Source organism: Amphiura filiformis, chromosome 18 (assembly GCF_039555335.1).
Source record: "Amphiura filiformis chromosome 18, Afil_fr2py, whole genome shotgun sequence".
Lineage (NCBI taxonomy): Eukaryota > Metazoa > Echinodermata > Ophiuroidea > Amphilepidida > Amphiuridae > Amphiura > Amphiura filiformis.
In genome coordinates this window covers 5446273-5472817 of record NC_092645.1, presented here as the reverse complement: position 1 = coordinate 5472817, position 26545 = coordinate 5446273, and the positions used below count along the sequence as shown (strand labels likewise).

The 26545-nt window shown below is 36.7% G+C and overlaps 1 protein-coding gene across 1 annotated transcript in view; it reads right to left on the bottom strand.

Annotated features, from left to right (window-relative positions):
- The window catches only part of LOC140139788 (ADAMTS-like protein 2), a 106150-nt gene extending 81076 nt beyond the window's left edge, over positions 1 to 25074 (bottom strand). Inside the window, exons 1-9 of the mRNA XM_072161500.1 lie at positions 24251 to 25074; positions 14879 to 14988; positions 14350 to 14416; positions 12723 to 12819; positions 9925 to 10079; positions 8956 to 9079; positions 6758 to 6844; positions 5858 to 6045; positions 2291 to 2817 (exon numbers count right to left, since the gene is read on the bottom strand). Coding sequence (XP_072017601.1) covers positions 2291 to 2817; positions 5858 to 6045; positions 6758 to 6844; positions 8956 to 9079; positions 9925 to 10079; positions 12723 to 12819; positions 14350 to 14416; positions 14879 to 14988; positions 24251 to 24442 — 1547 coding nt within the window. The 5' untranslated portion in view covers positions 24443 to 25074. The remainder of the gene's footprint in view (positions 1 to 2290; positions 2818 to 5857; positions 6046 to 6757; positions 6845 to 8955; positions 9080 to 9924; positions 10080 to 12722; positions 12820 to 14349; positions 14417 to 14878; positions 14989 to 24250) is intronic.
- Between the last annotated feature and the right edge of the window lie 1471 nt (positions 25075 to 26545).

Sequence of the window (26545 nt, the reverse complement as noted above, 5' to 3'; positions counted from 1 at the left end):
ATTTTTGAAAAAAAAAATCAAAATACATTCAATATAAGTTTCCAAAAAGTCCGCAGAAAAATTAGAAAGTGCACATGTCACATCGATCATATACATATAGGCCTATGCACAATTTTTGGATCGTGGGTTTAGGAAGTTTGTCAACACTGGCAGGCCAAGCGTTTGCGGCGGTCCACGGGGCCGCCGTAAGAAAATTTTGTATTTGGTGAACTAAAAATGCATAATTTCAGGCCCTCTTTTAGTCTAAATTCACCATATTATCAAGGAAAAAAGGGTATATGTGATTTTTTGGGGAGGTGCAGGGATACTCCAGCCCCGCCACCCCACTTAAAATGTTTGCGGGCATATCTCCTCCATTCCCTGGATTACCTACGTCTATTCTGACGTATCATGGATAATATGGCGGCATACCGGGTACTCTAAATCCATTAAGCGGGGAAGGGGGTGGGGCTCAAATATCGTTGGCTATCATTGTTTCCTTTTCCTTTACTTCTTCCTTTCTTTCCTTTTCTTTCTTCCTTTCTTTTCTTTTCTTTCTTCCTTTCTTTCTCCTCTTCTTTTTTTTTTGGGTCCGTGCGTGCGGGGGCTGAAGCCCCCAAAGCCCCCCCCCTGGACACGCTAGTGGTATGTGCCATATATTAACCATGCTAATGGGAAAATACAGTAACAATGCTGTTAAGGCCAGAGTAATGGAAGACACATTCGTCCACGACCGAATTTTTTGATATTTATCAACACTAAGATGTATTCTTTCACTTGAAACTGATAAAATACAACTTGCTAATATTTATTCGTATTTTTGCTTGATTTATTTCACTCTTTTCAACTCTAAAAAGTCACATGGCTCAAGACAGCTTAGTAAATTGGCGGAAATAATGAGTCAGAAATGCGCAAATGCGAAATATTGTGATTACGCGCACGATTCGCGTCACATGATGCGGCGCAACTCTGCGCGTATGTCCAACGCAGTCAAGGCGCATTCGGTATGTTGTTAACGCCAGCAAATGTGGTGTAAACAAAAAACAAAAATTTGCAGTCAAAATGCCACTTAGATTTTTTAATTATTTTGAATTTTGGCGCACTGAAAGCAGAGATTATAGATTCATTGGTGCAAAAAGATGCATATTTAGACCATGCACCAGATACAGCTTTTAAAAGTGTGAAAGTCTTACCGTTTTAAAATTTAAGGACGTTTTGTGCATAATTTTGACATTTTTTTACTAAAACATCGATTTCTCAGAGTTCACTTTTGACAATATTGCACGATTTTTGTGACAAGATAACTCGAAAAATATGCAAGCAAAGGGTAAACTTTTTGCACTATCCTTTGGAGTACATCAAAGTCTAGGGAAGGTTTTTTCATTTTTTCAAAATATACACCATTATGTGCAATTTTTAGCTTAAAAGAGTGACAAAATGGCTTTTGTCACATGTTTTGTTTTTCGAAAACAAATATTTTGAAAAAATGAAAAAAGCTTCCCTATGTTCATGTCTCTTCTTCATGAAAAGCTAACTGAATTTTTTTACTCGAACAGATTTTTTTCTAAGTTGTCACAAAAAATTGGGGTAAAAAGTGAATTTTTGTGATTTTTTCAAAAACTTGAGATTTTTGAACAAATCTGACGTCACCATGGGATTCCTTGACTCATTTCCTTTCCAAAAATGTATAGTTTTATATACTTTGGGCATACAATTCGGAAATAATGAAGCTCAAAAAGGTCCATGTTCTCTCCCATTACTCTGCCCTTAAAACATTTCTCACTTATAATATAAATATAAATGTCAATCTCAACCATGGCAAAAGTAAGTAACTTGTTACAGTTTCTGGCAGAGAAGAACGGCAGTTTACATTTTGAGAGCGTACACACTGTAAACTCGGAAGTTGAGCTCTGATTGGCTGATTCAATCATCTGACAATCATAGCAACGTACCGCTTATCTGATTGGCCAATTACGTGTCAAAATGTTGGTCAGCGAACACAAGGCTCCTTGTATGTAACTTATTAACGGGGCGCTCTCATCAATCTGAGCAAGGGACTGCTGTTCTTTTCTGAAACCAAGTGTAGTGATGTAAATGTAAGATACACCCTTTCACCATTTTCAGGTCAAACTGTGGTATGACTATTCTCTCTTTCTTACCTAAAACAAAGGAAGAACTTGATATAATAAACAATGTTTTCAAATAGTCTACAAGAGGAGTAACATATCCCTTGTCAAACATGCCTAAGACAATTTCTTTGATACTCCCTTATCACCCTACCGCAAAACTAAAAAACTGATCAAAAACTTACCTTGTCATGGGTGATGGTTGCACTGTCCCCTTAATACTTAGATGTTTAGCAGAAATATCGCCATGGAGATGATCTCTATGTTTTTCTATATTTGTTTTAAATTTACTCTCATCCTCAGGTTGAGAACTTTGTTTTAGTGATTCAACTTCAGAAAGAAGTAAAAATTGTTTTGTATCCTCTTTCTGCTTATTTTGACTAAAGTCATGTGTAGAATCAATTTTGGAATAATTTCTGTCATTAAAATTTGTGTCTAGGCTACTATTGTTATTAACTGTAGAGTTGGTTCTGAATTCTTCTACATCTGATAAATCAACATCTCCATTCTCCTCAGTTGCTATGGTAACATTCTCATCTCCTATAGTATCAATATTTTCAATCCCATCATCCACTTCTGTCCTTTCATTTTCATATTCTTCTCCAATGTAAGTTGGCCTGTTAGCACTCATCATTTGCATTGCATCATGGGTAGTCTGCACTGGTACAGTGTACTCAAACACAATGTGTGCTGTTGATTCTAGCTTTAAAACCTAGAAAATCAAAACATAAGAAACAAGAAAAGATGAATATAATAGTTATAAATATAAGTTATTAACCAGTTATTATAACCTGTCTGCTATAATTAAAGGGGGGTAACCCTATCGGTTTAGGATATGGATTCTCTTCAAACTTACATACAATGTCAAATATTGTCCCCTTTATCAATCTATGTGAGAAAACAGGAACAATTTCAGCATAAATGTGAATAATTAGCATATTAGCAAGCCAATACACTGGTACGCGTGAATTGCATTCTGGTCAGGCATCCCGAAACAACGGCCGGCGCATGTCCCGGTGGAAACAGGAAGTGTTCGCCTTGGCACTGAAAACCGGCTCGCCCTGTACACTTTTATACCCTCTATTCATACTGATTAATCTTAAAAAACATTACATATCACTGCACTCATTATCATTCTTGACAAGATAGCCCATGCTGTATTTACTTCGCTTAATTATTTCTTTATTTTTAGCTATATGATGCACATTTTCACATATTTATGATTTTTCTTTGTTTTATTTTTTAACTAATTTTTTAATGGGGGAGGTGCTCTCATAATTTTTTTCATATTCCTCGTATCATGCTTGACAATATAGGTCATGTTTCCTTATTTATTTCGCCTCTTATGTATTTCTTTATTTTTGTTTTTGTTTTATATCATTATAGCGCCATCTATAGTTTGACATTAGGGGCCTATTTGATGTATTTTTATGGACGAATTGGTACTGGGGTGAAGTCTTCCGAATCTATTCGATTTCATTCTATATGACTACCCAAAACTCCTGTGTCGTGTAAAATGCGAACAACTGGTAGCCTGTAAAAACCGCTGTGTTTCATGATTTCTCCGGAAATACATCGACTTGGAGCGTCAAATTTCAGGATAGTAATGAGAAAAATAGTATCTATTATGTGATATCAAAACCTCATCAACAATGAAAAAAATCGGGGGGATGATGCTGTCGATCGGGTTACGGACCTTTAAAGACAGAATGAAAAAGACTAGTTTGCGTCTGACAACATATCTGTCAATCAAATTCAGGTACAATTTGTTTATGTGTCGTGATTATTGAGTTCCTGAACGCGTTGCATAAAACAGTATGTCTTATGGTTAATTTTGCACCTTCAAATCTCAAAGATAGGTCTTAGTATAGGATTTTTTATAAAGGCACCATGTCAATAATGCCTGGGAAAGTTGTTTTTGCCTTTAAAAAGTATTATAATTTTCCCCTATTTTCTGTGATTCTCCGATTTGCACCAGATGAATCAATCTTCCTCTTACGTGCTACTAACCAATCAAAGGTTGTGGAAAGTTTGATTGACAGTGACGTAAGATGTAAACTAGCCTTTTTAATTCTGTCTTTGATTATACCCCAGTATCAAAAAGATAACACAAATAGTAAACAAGGGTGATGAGATGGTATACTGAGTATTACAAGTATTACAACTTGTGAATCACAAGATCATATCTTAAAATACTGTCAATCAAAATGAACCAAAATTACACACAGGATTACCTTAATACTCTACTCAAAACACATGTCAGTAACCAAGCAGTTGTCCAACTGACACAACAGCAAAATGCACTGTCATGGGACAGCTTCCTGGACTTCCTTCACTTTCACAGCCCAACATTTGGCACCCAGGACAAAAAATCTGTGAGAATGCACACAAGATCCTTGCACAGATGATAAAACGGTGCTGCTTTCTGCTTTTCATACACTTTTTTCATGAAACAGGGCTGGGCTGTGAATGTGGTCCAGGAAGCTGTCCCGTGTCAGTGCATTTTGCTGTTGTGTCAGTTGGATAACTGCTTGGTTACTGACATGTGTTAAGAGTAGAATATTGAAGTAAATCTGTGTGTAATTTTGGTTCAATTTGATGGACATGATTTCAAGATATGACCTTGTGAAAAATTATAAGTTTCTTTTTGAGCTCAGTTTACATTACAGGTTATGTCTTTTACTTGAGTGTAATGGTTGAAAAATAATCATTTAGTAAAAGATGGATCGCTCTATTTCACAGGCTGGCAAGTGAAATGAAACAATTCTACATGGCATTGGGAAGCAGGATTTAACGCAATGAACATCAAATCTGATGGTACCACCAATCATTTTGATATAGCTGGTATAAGGGATAGATTTATATTTGGGTGTGTTTGTAAGCCAAGTGGGTGTATTTGGAAGACATTAGGGTGCATGTGGAAGACATTGAGTGTATTTGGGAGATATTTGGGTGTGTTTGTAAGCCAAGTGGGTGTATTTGGGAGACATTAGGGTGCATGTGGAAGACATTGAGTGTATTTGGGAGATATTTGGGTGTGTTTGTAAGCCATGTGGGTGTATTTGGGAGACATTAGGGTGCATTTGGGAGACATTGGGTGTATTTGGGAGACATTTGGGAGACATTGGGTGTATATGGGAGACATTTGGGTGCATTTGGGAGACATTGGGTGTATTTGGGAGACATTTGGGTGCATTTGGGAGACATTGGGTGTATTTGGGTGATATTTTGGTGTATTTGGGAGACATTGGGTGTATTTATATAGGGCCGCTTCATATTAATCTGGTATTCATCAGTTTGCAGAAGTAAAGATATGACCCAATGATCATGGGCATAAGGCTGCGATCACATAGAAGTATATACTGTATAGATGAGGTGACCTCAATGTTTATCAACAAAGGCAAGGGACTGATATATCGATATGTTCGAGTGAACCCCATGTAACTACTACACTGGTAATAGCCTTATTATGAGGAAGCGGGAGTTTTAAAAACATGAGCCCTAAACAAAATATGATGCGAGCGCATACTGCCAGGCAAACAATAATGGAAATTGTGATGATGCGTGCGCCTACTGTCAGACAGTGACGTCAGAGGTCAACTCAGCTATACGGTATATGGTATTTGCTATAAGCTCATTTGATATGTGAACTCAGCCTGATCGAATGAGCATATATCGTATAGTGAATACCGTATACAGTATACTTCTATGTGATCGCAGCCTAAGGTATTGAAATTCATTAGCTTACATACCATTATGATAATGACCCTGTCTATTGGCCCTTGTGCTGTTAATACCTCTGGTTCCTCTCTCCATTGTCGCATTTGTAAGACATTACTTCTCTGATAACGAAATACCGCACCTGCTATCCTATACCTGCCTGGCTGGTTGATGTTTAAATCACCATTCAAGTAGAATGTACCCTCGCTATCTGAAACAGCTGTAGGACAATAAAATGTTTTAAACAACAATAATATGGTACATAATTATTAAAGACAGCCCATAACAATGTTGATCACCCTCCCCAATGTCAAATCAATCCATCGTTCAGTGCTGCACTAGAGTTGACAAATGGAATTTCAGTCAAAATATACATATAAGCTCATTAAAAAAAGGTAAAGGAGTCGAACCTGCAACTCAACGCTAGAGTTGACAAATGGAATTTCAGTCAAAATATACATATAAGCTCATTAAAAAAAGGCAAAGGAGTCGAACCTGCAACTCAACGCTAGAGTTGACAAATGGAATTTCAGTCAAAATATACATATAAGCTCATTAAAAAAAGGCAAAGGAGTCGAACCTGCAACTCAACGCTAGAGTTGACGAATGGAATTTCAGTCAAAATATACATATAAGCTCATTAAAAAAAGGCAAAGGAGTCGAACCTGCAACTCAACGCTAGAGTTGACAAATGGAATTTCAGTCAAAATATACATATAAGCTCATTAAAAAAAGGTAAAGGAGTCGAACCTGCATATTTTACAGGATAGAGTGCCATGCATCTCTCTTTCATTAGCGATTAGGCCAGACTCCACTGTGAAATATTGCTGTGGGGGGTCGCCACACTTCCTTCATAGTGAGTCTGTTACCTTCCCAACATCTAAGAATGCCGGCACCCACTGGGTGGAGAGGAGCAATCGGGATAAACATACCTAAATAGTTTTTGCTCCTTTCCATTTCATAGATGTGGATATTTCTGGCTCCAGGAGGAATCTCTAGGACTTCTGTGTAGGTATATCCTGAAAAAGAAAAACAAAAAATTATTCACAAATTGTTTTGTATATCACCCCCATGAATTTAAATATCTTTTGATGGGTGTACCACCCGAGTTTCAAAATCCTACCCCATTTATAGAGGTATGTAGAATTTTGCGGTTCTCACTCAGGTTACATGGTTCTCAATGCAAAGCGTCATCCACACACAATGCCTCCACCTTGACACGCATCACCGGGTCAATTTCACTTGGAGCTGAAGGGGGAAATTAAAATTTAAAAAAATCCAAAAAAATTATGCAAATTTTTGCAAATGAGTTACCAAATTAGCATATTTTGTGACGAAAACCTAGTGGAATTTGAAGACCGTTAATTGCCATCCCTTCACCAAATCCCATCACTATATGCCTAACCAGTTCCAATTGCACCTTGTAACCCTGGATAAATGGATGGAAAAAGGAAATTTATACAAATGAGCTACCAAATTAGTTTATTTTGTGATGAAAACCAAGTGGAATTTGAAGACCACTAATTGACACCCTTCAACCAAATCACATCTTTTTTACGCATTACCAGTTCTGGGTTAAAAGAGCAAAATTTTCTGTTCTTATGCCTCCACCAGAGGCACTATGTTTTAATGCATGGTTGTCCATCCATCACTCACTCGTTCCCTCCGTCCGTCCATACGAGATTGTAAGTGTAATTACCCAGAACTGCAATTTCACTTGACACCAAAAAGACCTTCACATTATTTGCCTCACTAAGGTGGCTGTTCCCATCAAATTTCATGAACCTGCAGCAGTTTATGGTGATTTGACCCCAGGTGACCCCAAAATGACCTTGACATTTTTGCCTCGTTTCAGTGGTCGTCCCCACAAAATTTCATGAACCTCATGACAATCTATGGCGATTTGACCTCAGATGACCTTGGATGACCCCAAAATGACCTTGACATTTTTTTTTCTTCCTACAGTAGTCGTTCCCACCAAATTTCATGCACCTGCAACAATATATGGCGATTTGACCCCGGATGACCCCAAATGACCTCACAATGACCTTGCGAGTACAAAAATTTTGCGCTGAAAAGCAAATCAGGTCAAGAACCTCTAGCTGTGCTACTCTCTGCCAAGTTTCATCACTGTAACTCGTACAGATCTTCAGATAATCTGTGCACAAGGTTATTTTGCTTGATATGCATAAATTATGCAAATTGGGTACTTAATTACCGGTACCATATTTTGCAACAAAAACCTGCTAAAATTTGGGGACCACCAATTGCCACCCCTCAACCAAATTGCATTACGCCTTACCAGTTCTGAGAAATTGCACTCGCAAGCTCGGACGGACAGACGGAGGGACAGATGGACGGACACCCAGACAGACAACCAGGAAACATAATACCTCCGGTGGAGGCATAAAAAGGAGAAAAGATGAACAAAGAAGTCACTTGGTACCCCCAGATTCGAACCTTGGACTCCTCGCATACTAAGCAGAAGATCACAGACTTGTAGCCACTAGGGTTTTGCTGGCCCGGCCAGTGGTTCCGAGGATATGACTTAGGCTGATTGCGTCATGGCATCACATGTAATTCATGCATGCCCAGTGGTTTTTGGTAGTGAGTTTTAGTTGTGTTAGGGTTAAGTTTAAAGCCTCACTCGCATACTTCACATGCGGCATGGCTGCACTGATAAAAAAGCAAGGAAGAAACTGACCTACTTTTCAGTAAGATTATCAAACTAAATTCTTTCAACAAAGTTTGTGAACAAGTCAGAAGATAATATATATTTAATTCATGTTCAATAAAGGATAAGATCGTTACCCCCTGTTTGTTCTCACAAAATACATGAAAATATCTACAGTCTAGTGCCCCGTATACTTGGACCCCCCCCTTCCGAAGAAAATGCCAGCCCCCTAAGCAGAAGATCACAGACTTGTAGCCACTTGGGTTTTGCTGGCCCGGCCAGTGGTTCCGAGGATATAACTTGATTGCGTCATGGCATTACATGTAATTCATGCATGCCCTTCGGCTTCATGGAATACGGCACCAGACCGTAGATATTTCCCCGTATTTTGTGAACAAACAGGGGGTAACTAATCATATCTTGTCAAATCTATATTTTTCATTCAGCCAGGCTTACCTACTTGGAGGTTCTCCCTAACAAATGTTCCAGAAATAGTTTGACAAGTTGAACCATCTCCGCCACAAACACCACATTGGTCATATGTCTTGGTAGAATTCAGGAGACGATCACACCCAACTACCTGAGGAAGAGTGTTTAAAAGAAAGGATTGAACATATAATGGATTCATACAATGTTGTCTGACATTCATAACCTCATTAATATACACAATACATGCGATCCAATCATTTTTATTTATTTAATTGCCAAAACGCAAACGCTGAACGCGGTTAAACTAATATTCAACAGTGGACCTTCACGCCGTCAGCGTAAACATTAGTAACCTCCGCACGTGCCGTGTTGTGCATTGAACAAATTGCAAGAGCGCTGGCCGCCGTATTTAGATTGCGTGCTTCCATATTTGCACAGATTGTCAATCGCACTTCTGTTATTGGTCGTCCTGTTTTAGCCTGATCAATTTTTGGAAAGGCAAAACGTAAAAAAAAAAAAAAATTTATGTTTATTTTTGAGGAAAATTGTGTGTTATTTTGTAAAGTGAAGAGATGAAAGTGACGTTTATGAATCTTTGCATCCGTAATATGTTAGGCATTGTGAAAACCGAGGTCCAAAGGCAAAATGTTTAGATTTTTCACAATGCCCTCCAAATAACCAATGCGCAGTTATTAAAATTGAACTTTGGCCTCTTGTAAGTTGTAATTGGATTTTGTGGCTAGGGACTAAGTTTATCAACTCATTGGTGAGCTTTGGTGCCAAATTTTGTACTTTTTAGGCAAACTTTTCATGCAAGCTAGGCTAAGGCAAGGCTTATATTAAATAATTCAGACCCAGGTACCTTAGAGATGGGTAGGTACCCGAGAACCTCAAAAATCCCAGATCAACAGAAAGAAACAAAATTGAAAATTGCATTCCCAGTAAAGAGGTAATAATAAAAAGTACCTTGTGTAACTCAAAGCAAAGCATACTCACCAAGCACTGCCTATCAAAACAGACACCCTGATATTGTGTTGTACCTGCAGATCCAAAGCACTGTGTACCATCCGGTACAATATCGGATAAAAGCTCTATACGGCTACGATTATTTACAGCAAAACACATCACGGAACAAGGATCGGCTGGAAAATCTACAAAGTAAATTCAGTAATACAGAAAGAAATTGCAAATCTATATGACTAATGCAGTATGGGCTATTCCACACATCCCCACTCTAATTACTCTTGTAGTGGATGATTTTACTATGGGTTTCAAATAGAAAAATGGGTAACTTATTTATAAATTTAAATTTTGAGCAAATTTGAGGAAGACCAGGCCCTACCAAAGTACTATTAATCAGTGTCGTAGTGTGGGTCATCATATATATTGGGGGGAACTGACCATGACCGGGGGGGGGGCACCAGGTCTGATGGGTGGGGGGGGGGCACAAGCCATTTTCCGGCGATTTTCCTATGGGATTTTCTAAATTTTGCAATCGATTGGGAGGGCCCACACTAGTCCGAGGTGCTCTGACGATAACACATTCGATCAGCCATACAAGGCCAGTAGGGCAACGGAACCTCTATGACTACGTGAATGAGCTATGCATGTGCCCCCTCCCCGTGCCCATATGACGCTACGGTACTGCTATTAATGAACACTTCCTAACATGGTGAGAACTAAATATAGAGTAATGCAGAGTGCTCAATTAGCCCGAGGTACTCACACCTATTCACTTTGATTTCCATTGACTTCTCTGCTTCTGAGGTGTCTACCTCATGCAGTGACCTTACTGGTCCAGGGTACACACAGACTACCACTTATTCACATACTAGTAAACACCACTTCCTACCGTCCCTCACGTGAAGGAAGGAACAACTAGGGCCATGATGATTCGGGCTAGTGCTCAATGAACAAAAAAAGTACTGGTAATGGTAGTCATTTAGTCAATCATGATTGAGTTTGAAGCTTAATATTACAATGAATTAGCTTGCTCGATAACCGATGCTTGTAAATGTTTAGGAGGGTTCAATACTACTTCTGGCTGCATATTATGATCACTACCTATTCCTCTATACTGTCTGACGTGAGATATTCATAAATATCCAGAAAATTGCCTACAAAACCCTGTTACTTTTCAGCAATAAACAGCTACTCTTTCTACTCATTTGAATTATTGCACTGTTGTATATACACAGCCCGTAACCCATTATACTTTCCACCAATCACAGACGCGAAAAAAACAGGTGTAAAAATTTAGTCTCTCCTCGCACTCGCATCGTATTTATGGCCACACTGGCCGGCTGAAATGGTTTGCGAATTAATTATACAGATAATCTTATATTCGAAATATTAGTAAAAATTTTAAAAAAAATAAAAAAATATTAACGCGGATGCTTCTGAAAAGCTGAAGACACTATTCATTGTTTAAAGTTGATCATGTTGATATTTAGCCCGAATATCTGGCGTTGTGGGCTACTTTGTTCCTTTATGTTTTGATATAATATTATATTTATACCTAAAAGAAAACAAGCAACAAATAAAAACACAACACACACCCCACACACGTCGCGACGTGGTGCTAGGTAACCATGGTAACTTCTCGACCTCTTATGTTGTTGTTCTGTTGTCATATTTATACAGTGTTTGTTCTTGTTTTGATGTTTTTGCTTGAGACTTTATTATTGTGTATGGCTAAAATAAAAATATTATCATATTATTATTACACGCTGCTACTGCTGAAGAAAAATGAGTCTGAATGAGTAGAAGAAACGATGGGAAACACAGAACATAAAAGGCATTACAGGGTATGACATTTAAAAAAGACAACAAAAATTGAACTTAAAGTAAATTGAAACGGCAACACAAAAAGGAACTCCTCACAAATACGCCAATTCTCTCCTTGCAGCTGCACTTTAAATCACCCCATTTAGTCGGAAACTATCAATTTGTAACTTGTCCCATTTTTGAAAGAATTGTGTAAGTCTCGTCTAGGAATCGCATTAAAATGCATGTAAAGCAGTTTCCCGTACTGCAGCCAAATTCCAAATTTAATTATGCTTAGCCATGATTAGTATATCAAATGAAGTATTCCGCCGGCGTCTGTCACTTTAAAATTGAACTCAACAAATCGTTAACAATGAATTGCCTTATCAATCAAAGGCGTGGATTCAAAGAATTGGAAATCCTACTTGAATTCACTACAAAACAAATCTATGGAGGTAGATTAAACAAGTCACTTTAAAAAAAATGAAATCAGTTAACGACTCAAAGAGTGTAAGTTCAGCTTACATGTACAAAATGCATGGGACAGGCGGGATGACGACAGAATAAAATGATAAATAAATAAGTAAATAGATTGAGTAAATAAATAGATCAATCAATCAATCAATCGATCGATCGATCAATCAATCAATCAATCAATCAATCAATCAATCAATCAATCAATCAATCAATCAATCAATCAATCAATCAATCAATCAATCAATCAATCAATCAATCAATCAATCAATCAATCAATCAATCAATCAATCAATCAATCAATCAATCGATCAATTAAACAATTAAGTAATCGACCGAGCAATGGATTAATCAATCGGTCAGTCAACCGATCAATCAATCAATTTTATCAGCTATATAAAAAAATAAGTCAATCAATCAATCAATCAATCAATCAATCAATCAATCAAAGTGGATTGGAAAGGACAGTTTCACAGACAGTATTATTATAGAGTAAGAAAACTTTAATAAAACTCAATTTCCAGGGTATATAATGTCTGCTGAATAATTCCTACCTGAATTGCCAATGTGTGGTTTCCATCGTAGGCCATCCAATTCAAACTGCGAACATTTGTCATAGCGATAGTTGGCATCATTAGGATCCCGGCAATTCTGATTATAAGGGAAAAATGATGTTGAACTATTCTGCTTATTAGGCCAAAAAAAATTGTTTGTTTGTCCATAGAGGCTTATGAAACAGTTGGGTCGGTAGGTCGGATTTTTTTTATTTTTTTTAGATATTGCACTTGAAACTGACAATTTGAAGACTGGTAAATAAGTCAAAACACACAGCATTTTACTGGTTTAACTCTTGAGATGGTTCTGCAATCTGCATGTTATACTGTTCATTTTCTTTACATTTTCTTTCTTTAAATTTATACTAACCACTGTTTTATACGGTGTCCCATCGATGCCAAAAAAATAAAATAAACAAAAAATAAATAAAAATTAAAAATTCCAAAAAAAAAAATTAAAAAAAAATCTAAAAAAAAAAAAAAAAAAAAGACACAGCCGGGGCCAGGGTACACGGTCGGTCAGACGTGGACAAACAAACAATTTTTTGGCCTAATATCCATACACCCCCTACGGAAAACACTTCCACACAGAGAGTGTGACTTTCAAATAGGGTTACCTGAATGGGTTACATGGGAGATTAAGGTCATGTACGTCTTCCATAGGGGATGTGTGGTTTCAACTGGAATAGTCCAATTTTATATACATTATTATAGTATCGGCAACCAGGAATATTTGGGGGGGGTGACCCCGGGATGGAGATGACAAAGTATGTGAAATGGGGGGGGGGGCGCCTAAAAGTTTGCATTCAGTACACGATAAGGGAATTGATTGACTAATGGAATAAGCCAGGACTTTTTCAAAATGGTGGTACAAAGGGGTCGTAACTTTCTAACCTTGACGAAAATCGTCAAAAATGGGCTAAAAAAGTACAATTTTTTTTATAAGGGCTACCAGCATCCACAGGTAATAAAGAGGAGGAAAGCATAAGCGGCGGGAGCATGAGGATGGGTGACACGCCCCCTAATTTTGTCCATGGGAGACGACCCCCTAAAACCCTAATAGAAAAAAAAAAATCCAAACAGAAAAAAAAGAAGAAGAATATAATTGCCCTATATGTATGTTCCTTTATAGCGCTAAAAATCATGTTTTGTTGGGCCAAAATACTGTAAAAATTTAAAGTCCACTGGCCCATCAGATACCAAAATAATTATACCTTAATTTTGCGCAAAAATAACCTGAAATTGAAACTTTTGCAAATGTCCCAGTAAATCCGGCACAACATTATATGCTCCCCCCCCCATTTTTTTAATGCTTCCGCAGCCACTAGGGCCAAGACTTCTCACACGGGGGCAGGTTACGTCTTCGTGTCAATTCCGGGTTGGACTGGAGGCAAATATCAAACAAATCATATCCTCTTCTCTCCATACTTTTAAATTGTGGGGCAGATGGCAGTTAATGACAAATACCTCGCAGTCAGTTCCGATTGCTGCCTGCCTGGCTGTTTGTACACCTATCATGGAGAACAGTGCATGTGTTAATGATTCACCCAGTTTTAATAAGATATCAACAAAATTATAATTATTGCGTTTTTCAAGTGTCCCTCTCATATATATCGTATGAACTTACCTTTATTCGACAAACTCTATATTCTCTCGATGTTCCGTTACAAAGTAAGTTGTCTACAGTTTCATTTCTAGACAAAAATATCAATAATATAAAAGTTAAGAGTAATAAGATCTTATTATTTATTGGTGTGATTAATTTTTCTCACACTTTATGTTTCTTAACGAGCATCTGTCCCGTATAAAACAACAGGCCTGCACCGCATTTGTGAAGTGTTTAAAAACACTTTTAACTCTTTTCACGTGGGTGTCGACTGCAGACGACAAGTTTCAAAAAATTTTAGAAATTCAAAATTTCAGAAATGTAAATTTTCATGACCATATTTGGAATCAGCATGAAAAATGCATTAAAATGAGTACAAACAAGCCTAGTATTGATTCAGTAGTTCTTAAGATAGCTCTTGATATTTTGAGAAAATATTTCAAAACTTGAACTTTTTCCACGGAGGCGCATGGATAGCACGCAGAGCATTAACATGTTCAAATAAATTGTTTTGTGATGATTCTATTTTTAAGCCAAATTGATAACTTACAAGTTATTTAAACAGAATCTTCTCCTAGACTCCAGTCCAGTTCCACACGTTTGACTACAATCACTCCATTGTTCGTATTCGCCCCAGTGTATACCCTGACTTGATAGAGACTAAAGAAATAGGAATAAATAGAGAAAATGACAATTACAATGACGTTAGTCATATTAACGTTGATGACGACGAAGACGATGATGACGATGACGACAACGATGATTATGATGACGATGATGCTATATACTGATGACGATGATGACGATGATGCTGCTGTGCCACGGTTGATGACGATGACGACGATGATGACGATGATGATGATGATGCTGATGACGATGACGACGATGATGACGATGATGATGTGCCATGATATTCCACTAAAACATAATTATTTTGACACTGCATGGCTCGAACAGTGGCGTAGTTAGAATATGCAAGGATACAGAATACCCCCAATATTTTACTAGGGGAATAATCACCCCCCCCCCCCGCAATGTTGATGCCTGTATGTGGATTTCTGACCAAATTAACCTCATATCTGGCCATTTTAGCCCCAAAATTACCCATTTTTGCGCGATTTTATTCCACTTTTACACCATGCATATTAAATCAATTTAGCTTCAATGTGGCAAATATTTCGCGCGCTTCGCTCGAATTTGTACTATAATCTTATTCTGCGCCAAAAGGTGCTGGATTCACTATACTTTTTTTTCCAACCCCATCCTCCAATGGCAAACAAATCTGTGTGCATCTTTGAGAAATTTGCACCAAAGTGGGTTGAAATTTGGGTGAAAATCAGGCTTTTCTATGACTTTTTTTTTCAAATTTTACTTCGAGAACTGTTAAATGTCAAAAATATCAATTTTTATAATTCGAATTTCAGAAATCAAAATTATTTGATATCAGAAGGACATTATTCGTATAGGGCCCCCACAGAATGCAATTCGATATGTCCGATGTGCTCCCACAAAAACTACTGTGCATACGTTGCTATCCGAGCCCTTAAACTCAGAAAAAAGAAGAAATTACAAAGGCATACTAGAATCATAGATCGTTTTACGATCTATACTAGAATGAAAAACCTAGCCTGATTTGGGGGTTTGATTATACCCAACTTATTTATATTTTCTATTTAATCTCACGTCCACCGCTTTACCGTCGTTGCTGCCATTGCCAACTCCTTTACATATGACGTAATCTATGGTTATTGGTTCCCATGACAACATGGATGTGGAAATCCGTTTAAAGACCCTGGCCCAATTCCTTGGATTATGTAATATTAAAAATCTTATCTAATCAAAACATTAGTATAATATTATATAAATGTTTATGGCTCTCTTTATTTTTAATTCCTAACGATATCGAGTGTAAAACGTTTGATTTCTATCGATATCAAAAAAATGGTGACATCGAAACCTAAAATAAATATCCTGCAAACACTATGGACCACAATAGCCTCATCCCAATGGCCAAGCTCAATAACCTCAATTAAACACTCGTAGCGCAAAATTTGACCTCAGTATATGAGTTTTTGTACCCAAATTTTCAAAGGTCATTCAATGAATGTACAAATGTATTGGGGTTAAAGAACGTTTAATAACGTTTTATAAACATTAAAAAAAATACTGCAAAACATTGTAACATTTTTGAAAGTATGCAGGCAATTGGTCAAACGTTTTCATTACCGGTAACATTTTGACAACATTTAAAAACGCCTTTGTCGTATTTTTTTGTACAAAATGTTATTAAACGCTTTCATGACCGTTTTATTACCAGACATTTTAAACGGTATTAACCAAATACTGACTAAACGCACGTTTAAAACGTTCTAATTTAGATTCCCGTGTTTGCTGGGAACTTTAAGGTGTAGGCCTATTATTTTATTTCATTAAATTTGCTCCGAAATTAAACTGAGCTTTTTTTTTATAGATCGATTGAGGGCACGGGGGTGTGGGACTACTACGCCACTGACCCTCCCCACTTTATACACATTTATGTCAACCCGAGGCCCGTGTGTTACATAAATGTTAGAAGTGACACTTTAAATTCCATGTCATCGGAAAGATGAAATGAATTATTAGTGTTACGGGTCAGAATAACAATACTCATGAAACATTGATATCAAAACATTGAAACCATAATATAAACATACCAGTGTCAGAAGCTGTCAGCCAATGGGGTATTCCTGTTGAATTCCGTACACCCCCTATGGAAGACATGAACATAATCTCCCACACAGGGAGTGTGAATTTCAAATGGGTTTACCTGAATGGAGGTCAAGTCTTCCATAGGGGGTGTATGGATTTTAACAGGAATAGCCCATTGACAATCATGTGTCAAAATAAAATCGATATAACAATGAGGAATGCAACCAGAGTCGTTTCGTTGAACTTGACTTTTGGACATTTAGTCAGCACCCTATGCATGACTCTGTTCTGATACATTCCGCTATGTAACGAAAAAAAGTTTAAAACCTATAGATTTCTTTTTTTTTCTTTTTTTTAACTCTTCCGCTTTTCTCCAGGGTGCCTCTCACACCGACATCGCCTGGCTAATAATTACTTGGTACACCAGAGATACTAAAATCAATACCCGGGATCGATACACGTGAATGTGCTATGCACGATTTTGATATTCAGACGAAAATCTTTGGATACCGGGGTAGAAAATGATGAATATCTCCCGTATGATTTCGTCTAAAGAAACCAGATGTGGTTCCTTGCGCTTGAATATATGTGTTGAACAGATATGATAGTCGTTAGCTTGCGTCTTGAGAAAGAAGCTTGCGTCTTGAACTCAAAAACTGACAATAATTCTGATTTTATATGTGCCGAATTATATAGCGCAGTGTATATGCTAATCGTGGGTAGTCTAAAAGCATATGACCTATGGCGTACCATGCTCGACTCACACACAGCGAGGTCAGTCACCGGGCAATTGTCAGTAGCCTTAGTCAGATGTCCTTCGGCCCATTATGCGTCTCAAAACTATTAAACAGGTCGGAACAAAATGGCCATGCGTGGCGGTGGATTCAACCTACCACGGCGATTTCTGCCATGAAGATATCGGGGCGATGACGCTGTGCCTCTGTGGCTTAGTTGGTTAGAACATCATGCTAGTGTTACGAAGGTTGCCGGTTCGAATCCGACCAGATTAACTTTTCAACACTTAATGTGCTCTGGTTGCTCTGGGTAAAGATTACAAATGTATTCACCCCAGGTTCATCCTATCAACCCAGATAACTAAGTATAATAGATTATTCTTTTCAAAGAACAACCTGTTTTTTTTGAGAAACCAGTGGAGAAGCAATGAATCGTTGGACAACTCGGGTTTTCGATTGCAAAACCTGGCTTTTCCAACTTGTGACTTTTCAAATTTGAAAAACAAAAAAGATGCCAAAATCTAGTTAAGTTTGTGTCAATCAAGCAGGCTGAATCAAGCTAGTTAGTTTGTGGCCCTCAAGTTTGGTCCCTGGCCTCAGTGGCAAATAAGACGTAAGACGAAAAGCAATATGCACACAGTTTATACGTCACTGATTCAAAGATACATCGTGAGCTCATACGCACAATACAATGTTAGCTATCATTCGATCGGTAAACTTGGAATAGTAAACCGGAGATCTCCGGATTTAATATAAAAACTAAACTTTTACTTTAATTAAAGCATTTCAGGCTTAGTCTTTCACGTGCTATTTTAGTACACCATTGGGCATTACAATCATGCACAAAGTAGAAATTCGAGAAAAAATTGAGGGCGTCGCTCTGGAGCAAATCACTTATTATGGTTTTAAGGGTAGACGAGGTATTGTTGGTCGAAGCAACCTAAAAATCGATTGGCATTATCTAGATCAATATATTATTGAAAATTAACACCTTGATGTTTTGCAAAAGTTCATTCTACAGATCGTATACTTTGCAAACTTGCTTAATTTATTGTTGTTAATGAGTTATGTACGTTTTACAAAAGTGTTGTTGTTTCAGCCCTCTTTACAACGTAACTCAAGAACCGCAACACCTATAAAAGTATAACTGTGATATTTTAATTCTTCTACACGCTCGCTATGAATTGAGCAATGCAGTTTTTGCCAAAGCTCACTACCATTCGTAAGATGCTGTGAACTACCAAATCACAACAGTTTAAAATACTTAATAACCTTAAGGCGAGGGGGTGACAGAATCAATATTGTTGCGGTTCTGAGCAATGATACATAAAAATGAAGTTTTGGTCATTTCCCGCCCCCTTCCAAGAAAATTCTTGCATAATGGGCGGAAATGACACCGATTATATATACGGGCCTATCAAGCATTGAGATCTCCAGAGCCCATACCATTCATCTTGTGTGTCAGCTTTATTTGACTCAATGAGTGCAAACACTGCTATGTCAGGCTCCCCTTCGACCCGCCTTAATCGTATTTAGTATCAGTCTGCATAATTATTAAATTATTGGCAAACTTTCAATCGGTTTTATCAAAATGTGTTTTAAATAATCCATATCAGATAGATAAACATCAATCTATATCCAACTTTTCAGTTCAAATCCAATTGGAGTTTTTATTTATAAGCCTTCAATATTCCTGTATTACTACACCTGCCCCGATAACAATCCATGACGTATGCAGTGTTTCCTCTTCGATACATCTGGACAATCCTCCGTATTAAACCCACTTGCCCACTGTATATAATATGAGCCCTCATATAATTATATGTTGCATTCGATAACATTTACTACCAGGCCAACTGTCACTAAATATTTAAAAATGTTTTATGACCATTTATTGAATACTAACTTGTGATAAACAAATGTATAATTTCGAGTTTAATATGGGCGGCCGTGAGTGCCAAAAGGGTCTCAAAACCACACATGGGTCTCAAAAGTACAATAAGGTCTCAAAAACACATAAAGGTCTCAGAAATAAACACACAATAAGGTCTCAAAAGTATAATAAGGTTTCAAAAGTATAATAACGTCTCAAGTCTCAAAAACACAGAAAGGTCTCAGAAACAAACACACAATAAGGTCTCGATAGTAGGCCTACAATAAGGTCTCGATAGTACAATAAGGTCTCAAAAACAGAGAAAGGTCTCAAAACAGAGAAAGGTCTCAAATACAGAGAAAGGTCTCAAAAACAGAGAAAGGTCGCAAATACAGAGAAAGGTCTCAAAAACAGAATGATATCAAAAACAGAGAATGGTCTCAAAAACAGAGAAATGTCTCAAAACAGAGAAAGATCTCAAAATACAGAGAAAGGTCTCAAAAACCTAGAAAGGTCTCAAAAACATAGAAAGGTCTCAAAAACAGAAAGGTCTCAAAAACAGAGAAAGGTCAAAAAAAAAAAAAAAGGTCTCAAAAAGAGAAAGGTCTCAAATACAGATGTCCTCTCTGGGTTTTTTTGAGACATTCCTCTGTATTTGACACCTTTCTCTGTTTTTGAGACCTTTTTCTGTTTTTGAGACCTTTTCTATATTTGAGACCTTTCTCTGTATTTGAGACCTTTCACTGTTTTTAAGACCTTTCTCTCTTTTTGAGACCTTTCTCTGGGAGGAAAAGCCGACGATCAATTGAAAATTTTGACCTTTCATATTGAACATATGGATTTTTTCCCCCAAAAGACCTAATTTTTTTTGGTGTTTTGGGAAAAAAATTAATATCTTCAATACGAAAGGTCAAAATGTTCAATTGATCGTCGGCTTTTCATCCCACCTACACTTTAAGTATAAATCATCAGATTTATAAAGTTTACTTCGAGTACTGATTAATGATCAATTTTTAATCATTTGCCATAAAATGTGTATTACATTACGTCCGGGAACCCTGAAATAATTATATTAAAGGGGTATTTCGTGATCCTAGCATCCTCTTTTTATGACATTTTTAGTAGATATCCACGAAAAAACGCTATTCACAAAATTTCAGTTGCCGATGTTGCGTTTGCGATTTATGCATGATGTGTATTACACTGCTCCATAGACAATGTGTTATAAATTTCGTTCTGGTACAGAACGAAAGTCAAATTTCACGATATCTTTGCTAAACGAATAAATCTGCAAGAAATATTTTGTACATAAACATTTTGTAGCCAGAGATTTCCAGTGAGTGACATAAAAATCTCAACTTTTTTTGAGAAAAGTGGGGGGATGATGCTGTGGATCACGAAATGCCCTTTTAATAATAATCATTATGTTAAAAATTGAAGCTCAAAATACCGAAATATTTGTATCCACACAAAACAGGTCTTGTGTTTATAAATCACTATCTTTCCATATGCTTTTCACACTTGACTGATGAAGTGTAAACTCTTTACATCGTAAATACTTTCTTGGGGGCAATTTTCTGGAGGAAGGCACTTAAAAATAGGATATCGAACATCTCAATCCATCAGTGCGCAGTTCTTTGACCCCACTATGCTTATACGTACACAAAATGACCTTTGAATGTGTCATTTTGGGTACAAAAACTCATACTTCTCCATTATACATGTCAATTGTTGAGCCATGATTCTCAAATGGATGTCGTCAAAACTTGCCATGACAGATGATGCTATATCATGATATATAGTGATCGTTGGAATGATAGTTAACGTGGTTAAGGTGTCACCACGTATTTTGCTATTGCACCAATTTCAATTTTATCACTCCGACCCGATTCATTCGGTTTAAGCAGGCCTATTATAGGCCGAGGCCCCTAAAAACTGTATGCGTTTATACTTTTTGGGGCGCCAGCTACGGCTGGGCCCCTATATTGGCATGACTTTGCAAAAAGATTTAACTTTCATCTGTTTTGTTTAAAAGGGCATTTCGTGATCCGCAGCCTCATCCCCCCACTTTATATCACTGGAAACCTCTGGCTACATAATGTTTATGTACAAAATATTTCTTGCAGATTAATTCGTTTAGCAAAGATATCGTGAAATTTGAATTTCGTTCTGGTGCACCAGAACGAAATTACAACGCATTGTCTATGGAGCAGTGTAATACACATAATCATGCATAACTCGCGAACGCAAAATCGGAATCAACTGAAATTTTGGGAATAGGTTTTTTCGTGGATATCTAATGAAAAATGACATAAGTAGAGGATGCTAGGATCACGAAATACTCCTTTAAAGTACGTGCTTAGAATAAATAACACAACAAATTTGGTTTTATTACTGTTTACTAATATTTCAAGAGATGCGAACACAGTACATTCCAGGTGATGTGTGACATGATGTGACCTTTCTTTACTTTCTATGCTAATATTACATTATTGTTTCAAAGAAAAAAAGTATCCAAACTGTTACATTGCAGAACATTACATCAAAGCTCCATTGGGCGCACCATTCTTTTTTTAAGGAATTTTTATTTAATATGTCCTGGAAGAAATGCCAAGAATATTTTCATTTATTTATTTATTTATTTATTTATTTATTTATTTATTTATTTATTTATTTATTTATTTATTTATTTATTTATTTATTTATTTATTTATTTATTTATTTATTTATTTATTTGACTTTTGTTGCCAGTTAGGACTACCTAAAGGATTAGGATGAAGCTATGTTTCATTTGGCAAAACTAGATAATATTTCTTAATAAAAAAAAATTAGTTCTGTATTTTTCTGGAATGGGGAGTAGTATGCTGAACATTTTATTTTCAATATAGAGGGTAGAGTCAGCGTCACCTTAAGGTCTGTATTTGGTTTGGATGAAGTGATGCAGAATTGGAATGCATGACATGGTTACCACACTCAAAGACCACCACCACTACATCTTCTCTTGCTTTCTGATGGTAGCATGGTATAGCAAGCGAATCTATTGTTTTTGGTTCGAAATTGAGAACCAACTGCTGCAGAACCTGAGTAAATTCTATGCAGATGCCCATAAAAACATCTCCAGACTTTGTTCCGATTTTATGGGAGCAGGTCTCCTCTCGTTTTCAAACTTACATGCGACATTCTGAAATATAACTTCTGAGATCCAAAAATAATTTATACGACTTCGATAAAAATCTACAAACCATCATCACATAGTTCATTTTTCTTTTGGCCATATATCTCACTAACATCGAGAATGCTTTTTGTGTGTACACTATTATGGCCTACATCATATTGTGAATAGTTTGATTTTTACACGTAAAAACATTTCTAAAAACAATATTTAATATGAAGACACAGAGGAATTAAAAACACAGACAACGCACCCCTTCGATAAAACATACAACACTAACATAAAACAAAAAAACTATAAAAAAAACACCCTCAAACAAACAAAAACAGACTTTCAAATGTTGGACAAACTTTTCGTTTAATACCTCAACATTGTCACATGATTGTAGCTTTATTGACTGCATTTATGAAATGCCTTTCGTGAAACCCCGTAAGTTTCATGACTCATGCGTATTAGGCCTAAAGTAGGCCCTGTAATTCATGTATCAGAGATCTGGAGTCAGCGGAGGTTGAACTTTCGGATGCCAGAGACGGTGTATGGTATGTTTATGGAGCATTCAGTAATTTTCTTGGTCGGTTTATATTGGAATGAATACTATAGTAATAATCTGAACTTGAGGTGCTTTATATACCCAGCTAACGCAAAACGTTTTCTACAAATAATCGCAAAAGATTTATTAGAAAAGGTTGCCAGAAAACGTTTGAGTGTTAGAGGGTATATTTATATAGGGTATAAAACACCAAAAAACATTTGTTGAAATCTAACCACAACATGTTATTATAAGGCCAAATAAAAAATAAAACATGTTTCACGTCCCCTCCCGCTTCCTTTTTTGAGGTTTCTTCAATTTTATTTTTATTTTTTGAAATTTGGTTATAACTTTTCAAAAAATATGTCTAGGAAGTAGAGATGCTTTCTATAGCCTTGCTAATATACAAGAAACACTTTTATAAGGTTTTGTGATAGTTAGAGGGGCCTATCTCTCAGAACAACAAATAAAAGAGGCCTCCTCCTTTTTCCAGGCATTATTGTATACGCTAAAATAGCTCTAATTATGGGTATTTACACCAATTTTGCGATAAAAAATAGAAAATAAAAAGCCCCCTCCTCCTCCTTTTTTTCGAAAACACGGACGTGAAACATGTATTATTTTTTACTAGGCCTAAGTGTTGACACAATATTTGGCCAAAAATATAACTTTTGTATAAAAAAGAATTTACATTTAACATTTTGACAACATTTGAAAAATGTTGTTGTAGTACTAGTAGTAGTGTGTTTTCATAGAAAGCGTTTTAAAAACGTTTTCATGGCCTTTATATATTAAACCCGACATTTAATGTTAATATTAAAACGTTCAACCAAAACCTAACCCCAAAGTATAACCCGTTTAAAAATGTTGCTGCATTTGGATAGTCATAAAACAGTACGTGATAAATATTTTACTCATGTACTCACCTTTAGCGTTAGATGATGATGTTCCTCAGTTATATGTTGTCCATATTTTTGTGTTGGCACCACAACTGCACCCCAGGAACAGTTTGTGAAATAAATAAATATCAAAAGATATATACTAACAATGAACCACGAGTTTAAACGTCGTCGGCGATGACACCGTTCACATGTTTTGGTTGAGAATAACTTTTCCATACTAATTAACCGTGTGTATGTTTTCGTTTAAAAATAACATACAGGTTATACCTTGCATAAGCTTATTACTAGATAAGATAGATATATCTCCACTATACGTAAGAATTCCGAGTTAAATAAGTTCCGAATTGAGCACTGCACGGAAATCGAAGAAGTATTATAAACCATTCCTTTATTCCACCGGAATTATTGCAAGAAAGTGATCGTATTATTATTATGTGCAACAGTGTATACAGACTCAAAGTCAACACAGACCATGAGACACGTTTTGCAGAACGTTCAAACGACACAAGAAGGGTCAAACTGCGAGAAAATTCACACATACACTCACTATAAATCATATATCACGAGTGTAGTATATATTAAAGTGCAAGTTCCAAGCCGGGGTTCCAAGGAACACATGTAACGCAAAAATCCACGTCTTTCCTTCGAATTGAATTATCTTTCAGCAAGAGCGTTGCTAAAGTCCTTGGGCTTAATTCCAACAAGATACGGTACGAAGTCGGTTCATTCACTTGCTGTGTCTGACGTGTTGAACTTCATTTACAACCTTTTCAACTAAGTACCCACATCGATGTTTTTTGACATTTCTAATTGTGAAAACTTGACTTAACGGTTTAACTTTTGCCCTCTCGTTTGTAAATCTGTCGCCTTTCCTACAATATATATCACTACAGACCACAATGACCTCACCCCAATGGCGTAGTTCAATAACCTCAATTAAACAATCAGGGTGCAAAATTTGACCTCATGTTGCAGAGTATGAGTTTTTGTACCCACATTTTCAAAGGTTATTCAATGAATGTACAAATGGATTGGTGTCAAAGACTGTGCCCTAATAGATGAGAATGTTGTGGATCCTATATGGTGTCGCTTATCTCATTGTGTGCAGGTACTATAGTTAATACAGGTTCACAAACGTCCTTGTCTTAACCAAAACAAACGTTTACCCCCAGGCATAGGATGGCTTCATGTGGGTCGGCACAGGACAGGTACCAGGTTGTATACGTAAAACCTATGGTAAAACCGAGATATATATTCATTCTTTATATCCCTGGCTCTAGATAAAGTCAATCTTGTTTGTGCACTAACAGTGTTGAGTTTCCAAATTCTTGGTATTTAAAATTCATTTTCTCTCACATCATACATTCCTAGTTCTGATTTCAGTTAACCAGAATTCTGGGGGCTTTTGTCAGACTGAACTAAAAATACTCCTGCCCGCTCCTGCTGCTACCTCTGCACCCCCGGGCTCCTGTTATATTTTATACTCCTGATTCCCGAAAAACACACCACTATCCAGCAAACACAAAACGTGTTTATTTTTAAACAGGTTATATTTTGGGTTTGGTAAAAACATTTTAATAACATTAAATCCCGACATTAAATGTCGGGTGATATAAGGTCATTAAAACGTTTTGTATTTTTTTAAAGCACATTGCAAAAATATTTTTCAAATGTTTTCATAATGTTATTGTAAATATTTTGCAAACATTTTTGTCAAATATTTTGTTTAAGACTTAAATAATATTTGAAGTAAGTTATCAAAAAATGTTAGCTAATGTTATTGAATGTTATGAAAACGTTATACCCTTTATCATGCAGTTTATAAACCCGATATTAAACGTTTTCTGGCGACCTTTTCTAATGATGTTGAAAACGTCATAAGCTAATTCAGACAATTGCAGCCCAAAATTAAAAGATTTGGCACAAGTCTATATAAGCATTCAAAATATTGAGTTAAGGCTAAGAGTTTGCTCATCATTTCGATATCATGTTAATTTTGATATAATTGGTTAATAAAAGATTAGAAAATATGTTTTAAGAAATGTCCTGAAATTAGTCTTTCTACAAATCTTTGGCTCGATTGTTACATGCAGCATACCCCAAATATACACGCTTTTGACCCTAGTATTTCCCAAAATCGGCCAAATATTAATACCGAATTTTTTTTGTACCCTATTTTGATCCAAAACACGGTGTTTTTCGGCTAAAACGGAAGATGGATACTGCACAGGACAATTTTTGGGGCTCCAAAAATTTGGGGGCCCTGGGCCCGGGCCCATCTGGCCCTATGGTAAATCCGGCCCTGTTAAACATCAAAAA